The sequence below is a fragment of the Gobio gobio genome (assembly GCF_949357685.1).
Source record: "Gobio gobio genome assembly, chromosome: 7".
Taxonomy (NCBI): Eukaryota; Metazoa; Chordata; class Actinopteri; order Cypriniformes; family Gobionidae; genus Gobio; species Gobio gobio.
The window spans coordinates 8,457,861-8,465,360 of record NC_137103.1 but is presented as its reverse complement, the minus strand read 5'-3'; the positions used below and the strand labels follow the sequence as shown (position 1 = coordinate 8,465,360).

General features: G+C 40.8%; 1 protein-coding gene across 6 annotated transcripts in view; it reads right to left on the bottom strand.

The window, feature by feature from the left end:
- LOC307129753 (dedicator of cytokinesis protein 9) overlaps positions 1-7,500 on the bottom strand; it is a 178,865-nt gene that overhangs the window by 128,862 nt on the left and 42,503 nt on the right. For 3 of the 6 annotated variants that reach the window (XM_079822439.1, XM_079822442.1, XM_079822441.1), the window contains exon 1: positions 336-664. The exons of the other annotated variants lie outside the window; for them this stretch is intronic. In XM_079822439.1, coding sequence (XP_079678565.1) covers positions 336-452 — 117 coding nt within the window. In that variant the 5' untranslated portion in view covers positions 453-664. Of the gene's footprint in view, positions 1-335; positions 665-7,500 lie in introns of those variants that run through there. 6 annotated transcript variants of the gene reach the window in all.

The window sequence follows — 7,500 nt, the reverse complement described above, 5'->3', positions numbered from 1 at the left end:
TTATGCTTTAACTCAACTTACACTTCAAATATCACAAACACTGATGCTCACAAAATTGAGTCCGATCATCATAAAACTGATTGAAAAGGTTGAAACTAATCACAGCTGACTGAATACAAGAAATCAAAGTTGATTCGAATGAAACTATAAATCTGACTGATGTCCATCTGACTCTCAAAGTACCACACGATTGCTCCACCATCAAACTACATTAAATGAAATTAACTCTGAGTCTGATTGACAATCAAACTGTTTAAACAACGCGGACTCATCCAACAGCAACAGCAAAGTTGATTGAAAGCAATGACTGATGGAGTCAATGTGAGCGCACTAACCTTCCTCTGAGGACCCGAGCCGTCCTGCTCTTCCTCCACCACGGGAACATATTTAAACTGCTGAGGAGACTCGATCACCAGCTCTTTCTTGGGCGCTTTCCCCGTCCTGCCCTGCATGGCTACAAACTCCTTCTGTCAGACACACACTCCACATCCACAAGCGTCCTGTCGAATGTGCAGTTGTGATCTCAGCATGTCCAGCAGCCGCTGCTCTCTCCAAAACACACACTCTCACACACTGGACACGAGCCTCACCTCACGCTCTGACTGAAGACAGACCGCCCCTCCCACACACACACACACACACTCACATTCCTTCCCCCGGTCACACAGGCTCATGGGATCCACCTGCACGCTAATGACAGTGTCCCAACAGACACACACACATTCCACGACAGACGCCCACAGGAACACCTCCTCCTGAGAGGCTCATCTCTGAGCTATACGGCTCATGTAACATTGCTACTGTCCCACTCTTTAAAATAAAGGTTCTTCATGGGCATTGATAGTTCCATAAAGAACCTTAAACATCCATAAAAACTTTATTTAGATTATTAAAATGCTCTTTATACTAAGAAAAACAATGGTTGTTTTAAGAACTGATCACCTTTGGGGATCCAAAAATGGTTCTTCTATAGGGGCTTTCGCACCGCAGGAACCTTTTCACAGCTCTAACTGTTGGAGGAAGTTCCCGCTTTTTGGTGTGTTCGCACCGCAGGAACTGGGAACTTCTTTTGGGGGACTAAAAGAGCTCCTACTTCAGAGTAGGGTCTAACCCATCACTATAGGAACTAACAGTGATTTAAGTGTACGCTGATTGGCCGAACGCACACGAAACACCAGCACACGCCATTTTTAAAAAAACAGCGGCTATTTGCACTGTGACAACATATCTTCTTAGCGATAGATTATATTTACTAAGTGAAATAGTGATATATACTCCATGTAAAAGTAGCAGTTCTTTGCAATATGTGTAAATAGTAATTAGATGCTATTTATACTTTATTTTGACAGATACATACAATTTGCACCTCAGTATTGTTGTACATTAACAGGATGCAATAATAACATAGAGTGTAAATGATTATATTTATTAAAATTATATATATATATATATATATATATATATATATATATATATATATATATATATATATATATATATATATATATATATATATATATATATATATATATATATATATATATATATAGTGTCTATTCTGGATGCCGACTTAAAGGGATAGTTCACCCAAAAACGAAAATTTGATGTTTTTCTGCTTACCCCTAATGGTGCGTTCACACCGGACGCGATTCGCGCGAGTGATTTACACATGTTAAGTCAATGCAGAGACGAGAAATGGCAATCGCTCAAGTTGAAAAATCTGAACTTTGGCGGATATTTCGCGCCGCGTTAACCAATCAGGAGCTTGCTCTAGTCGTGACAACAATGAGGAGAAAATCTGTATATTAATATCTGGTTCAGACAATATGATTATCCCTGTGATAACATTAAATGACATGAAACACAACCCAGTCTCTTTTTGTTAAATGCAAGTTTATGTATGATCAATAATACAAAGGTATAAGTAAAGCTATACATGAAATAAAGCAAACAATTCAGTCAAACATTCAAAGTCAGTGCTAGTAGGCTAACGTTACAACTGCAACGTACAGTTATAGCCTAAAAATATAAAGTAATGAAACTTATCTTTGCCCTCAGCCTAAACGATTTGCCAGGGAACAAATTATAGATCCATGAGACCAAAGATCAGCCATTACAAGACGAATTATAGCTGGAGACGCCACAGAGTCATCAGAGCCAGCGGCAGACGGCAGAAGGACTGGCCGAGGAAAGGTTGCCCTCTCCGGCTTTGATGAGCGCTGCTGATCCTCTGGAGCTCACAACTCCGAAAACGCCAGATAAAATGTTCAAATAGGCACTCTTTATATAAATAGACCACATATTTGAGCTTTAAACAACTACATTATCAACTGAAAAAGTCTTAAAACTACGTTTTGTCACACATTAACAGTAGATTTTAACAAAAAAAAAAGACGTTTAAACAGCCCATGTCAGTCATTTCTCAACGAGACGAGCGGCTGGCGGAAGCCCCGCCCATGGCGCGAATTCGCGTCTGTTGTGCAGTGAATGTCACGCGCGATTGAAACGAGTAAACTCAAAATGTTCAAGCGTCCACCTTCGCGCGATCAGCGTGAATTATTCGCGCGAATCGCGTCCGGTGTGAACGCCACATAAGGCATCCAAGATATGTATACGTAGATTCCTCATTCGAGCGATCTACGCAGGCACTAATGAGGAATCTATGTATATATCTATGACCCGGCTTCTATTTGACCTCACTGACAGGAAGTGATGGCAGTCTGGAGAGCTAAAGCGTTCGTCTGATATGAGGTGAAATAATTGCTAATTTGGCTTCTCTCAGAAACCGATCGTTTCGTGTCTTAAAACATCAATGTGTCGTCACGAGCCGCGGGGTTTAATTTGAAGTTGTCTGTCCATGTTTTTTTTTACCTTAATAGAATTAGACCCTATTGACAAGCATTACATGAGTGACACACAGCAACGGTTCGAGTTAAAAATCTTCATTTGTTTTCTACTGAAGAAACGAAGACACCTACATCTTGGATGCCTTGGGGGTAAGCAGAAAAACATCAAATTTTCGTTTTTGGGTGAACTATCCCTTTAATGGGACGATAAAAGCCCTCCCTACACCGACCCCTAACCAACAAATGCTTTTATTATTAATAAACATTTTGTTATGCACTTTATTTCCATTTTTAGAACATGTTCTTAATTTTTATTGAAAGTAAATGCCTTTCCGATGTGATATGTGAAGGGAAAAGGGAGAAGAGCGAGCTCTGCAAAAGGCGGATTCGAACCCGGGTCGATCACGTCAAAACCGAGATCCTCAAGCATTACGCTCTACTGACTACACCACTGAAGATGCTGAAACATACACGTCTTTTTTAAAATCTTGTTTGGTCCAACCAGGCCTTGTTAGGCGAAGATAGTGTGAATAGCACTTGCCAACAAGGTACGCTATTTGCACTTGGTGTAAATAAACTCTAAAAAGCAGTGTAAACACATATTATAGCCTATTTATTTACTCCAGAAACTAACTACAAACATTGAAAACAGTGATAGATCACTCAACCTTTATGCTAAGGAGAAAATCCAACGCAACTTTGAGGGGACCAAGCGAAAGCTAGCGACACTGGACATCAACCACATGGAAAACACCGTATTTTTCATATACTGTCTACTTTGTATAACAGTTCTACATATTAGACAGGACTGTTAAACAGATCGTAATCTAATGAAGATGGAGAATGTGAGCGCTGTGAGCTCAGGCACTGGTGTTCTCAGCGCCGTCATAATAAAAGTCACAACAGCAAGAGTGGCTTACATCGCTTCTGTGATCCTACTGGCGGTGCGAATGTTTTCTAGTTCCTATAACAAAGTTCCTAGAACTTGGACTAGGACTGTGAAAAAAACTCTTTTTAGGGGCTTAGTTATAGGAACACAGTTATATTAACTATAGCCACCAGGACGGCCGTTCTCCTGGTTGCCTTCGCTCTGGCAGCAGGAACTCTGAAGTGACGCAAGACATTCAACATCAACAACTGAAGAAGGAGGACAGTGTGATCAGAGCTGTGTTTTTGTCGTGATAACGGAGATGGAATGTAGATTATGCGATTGAAAGAGCAAAAATGAGGGCTCAGAGATGAAATCTCCTATGACAACTTGCAGTGCTACATTTCCTCAAGGCTGAGAAAAGAACAACGCCACAGATGCAGACATTAGCTTTCTGTATGTTTATGTCTTATCGCTGTTTTCCATGTTTGTGGAGTATATGTAAACAGCATTATAAAAATGCCGGTGTTTCATTTGGTATGCATTCGGCCAATAAACGTACACTTGTGCCAGTGGTAGATCCTATTGTGCTGGGTTACATCCTAATCTGAAGAGCTCATTTAGTCCCCCTAAAGGCATTACTATAACTAGGGGTGTGTTCACACTTGGCATGTTTGGTTGGTTTAAAACGAACCCTGGTGCGATTGCTCTGTTAGTGCGGTTCAGTTGAATAAGTGTGAACGCTGCATCTGAACCCTGGAGCGCACAGAGACCAGAAAAGATGGGTCTCGCATCGCTTCCAAACCAACTCTGGTGCGGTTAGACTGAAATATGAACACAACACGGACCAAAACGAACCAAAAACAGGACATGATGTCACAAGATGCGACTCTAAAAAAAAAAACCTCTTCCTGGTCGTCTGGTTCCCTGTGTTTCACGGAAGGCTGGTTGTCCATTCGTGTCCCTGCGCTGCCAAGAGCGGACTTCAGTGCGCCTCGATTCCTCTGACCCACTGCTGCTACTCTTATTGGACTTTATTCCATTAAACACTGTTGTTCTTCACTCTACTGAATCCTCCTTTATTGAACCTGACATGCTGCCCATTACAGTTCAGGTTCTGTGTCAGAAACTCAGAGTCTCCTCACAGCAGATCTGTGTTTGTGTGCAACTGGATGATTCCTGCCGCTGTTTTGACTCCTTTACACATTTTATAAGCTCTTCACAAGTTCTCAGCTGGTAAAAATAACAACATATGCACATACAATGAGCGCATCTATCCCAGAACACAGCATTTATTTGGATGCAAAATATGTGTGGGTTTTTTAGGTTCGGTCTTAAAAACGACAGCGTGAACAGGCGAACCAGGACTAAATGTATTACTTTCTTTTTATTTAGTCCGGACCAAAAGAACCAAGAGAACCGAACTACAAGTGTGAACACAACCTAAGATAATTCCCAATTCCTGCAGTGCGAACACACCAGAAAGCGGATACTTCCACCCAAAGCCCCTTTAGACCCTTTAGGCCGTGTGTCCACCAAAGCGTTTTTTCATGTGGCTGGCTGGCGTATTCAATTGTTTTCAATGGGAGCTCCGCGTTATTAGAACGGCATGAGCGTATTGAGGCACTGAGTGAGTATTTCCTGCTCAAGCGATGAGCGCTTGCGTTTTTAACTGGTCACCGAGAGTTGATGAATGTTCAACTTTGAGTAAAACGCAGCGCTCACTGTCACTTTTCACCCAGCCGTCCAATCACAGAGGAGGAGGGGCGGGACAAATACAACACAGACCAACCGCCACATTCTGCGTGTACAACGTCAACAGATGGAAACAAGCAGAATAATAACAGAACAAAATAATTTAAAACAAGAGCCAGAGCAAATACTTTACATTGTATCAGCATTTTTATATAGAATCAATACAGAAACAAACCATCTGTGAAATGAGATGCTAGTAACACTTCCACAGATATTCCGTATCATAGCAAGCAAAGAGTCTCAACTGAAAAAACACTGCGCTGCCAAAACGCTCTCAAGCGCCCACAGCGAGATGTTTTCAGCAGAGGCCTAGTGTTTTCAGCCGGATAACAACACTTTGGTGGACCCTCGGCCTTATTCTCAAGAGTGTAGGAGCTCCTGCCACACTATAGAATGAGCGTCAACAGCACAGCTCAGATCCTTTGGTCTCTGGGAGAAATAGATGAGAAATGTTTGAGATCACATTTTTAATCTGACCTTTTGCAGACTTTGGTAAATTGCCAAATCTAAGCAGGGTTGTTATTGATAACTAAAGCCGTGTTTCCACCGCAGGAACTTTCCCCAGGAACTATAGGAACTCTGGGCTGGTACTCTGTGTGTTTTGGGGTCTAAATGAAGTTCTGGGTAAATGTTTCCCCGTCCGAACGGCTCTGCTCACGAGGCAGTGCTTTTTCAAAGTTCGGGAACTTTCGGGGGTGGGACTTGTGTGCTGAACATGCTGATTGGTTGAGCTCACGCAGCATTTTTATTTCAACCGGCATTTTTAAAAGTCTTTTGCGAGGTTCGTTCTGCGTTCAGTCAATATCAGTCTTGCTCTTTCTGTCTGATGGTCAAAGTCTGTAATCGCTGATAATAACATACGTTGTCTTATTTTAAATCTAGCTTTACGAGCTTTCAGAATATGCTTTAGTGTCAGTGCTCGTCTCTTTTCCGCCATTTTGTTAATTAAATCTTTAGTAAACCAATACATAACCAGCAAAAGCAGCGCTGCTTGCATCTCCTCCACTTGTTATTGTTGCAGACAGTAAATGATTCCTGTCCGTCTCTGACTGGGAGGAGCAGTCGCACGCAATCCCACGTCTCCGGACTAATTTGCCTAATCTTCACGCAGTGGAAACGCAGACAGTAGCAGGTCTGTGGGAAAAAAGTTCCTGTAAAAAAAGTTCCTGGTACAAATTGTTCCGGGTAATTTCCGGGTTTAGCTTATAACAAAAAAAAAATTCAGGTAGCACTTTATTTTACAGTGTCATGTACGTACTACAGTAATAACAGTATATTATGCATAATTACAAGCAATGAAACCTAAATCAAACCCTAAAGGATATTTTGTTAATTATTATTATGGTCACACTTTAGTTTAGGGTCCAATTCTCACTATTAACTACGACTTTTGCCTCAATAAACTCCTATTACTGCTTATTAATAGTTAGTAAGGTAGTTGTTAAGTTTAGGTATTGGTAGGATGAATGATGAATAAAGCATTAATATGTGCTTTATAAGTACTAATAAACACACAATATCCTAGTAATATGCATGATAATAAGCATCTAGTTAATAGTGAGAATTGGACTCTAAACTAAAGTGTTACTCAGCACTTATTACAATAACCACTTGAAACCAGGTGTAACCAAAATAAATAAAACTGAAATAATTATTAATAATAATAATAATAATAATAATTAAAGTGTCGGGTGGCAACTAACTGAAGCAGTTTTGTAGTTGGAGTACTAAAAGCAGATACAATTGCTAAAAAAACATTAACAAAAAAATGCATATTCAAATACTAATAAATACTATAATAGTATATAAATGAAAGCTGAATCTCTAAGTGCAGTTTGAGACACCACTGAGCTCCTGAAACTTTAGGAAGTGTAGCTGTTTCTCAGAAGCCTAAAGCAAAAGTCCCCATTAGCTCTCCATTTCTTGTCATTGTTGTCTGGGAGAAACGAGCGAGATGTCAAAGATAACCCAACCGTCATGATCCTTCCCTACAGGCAGGATTGAGGGACACACATCTGAGTGACGGCTTAG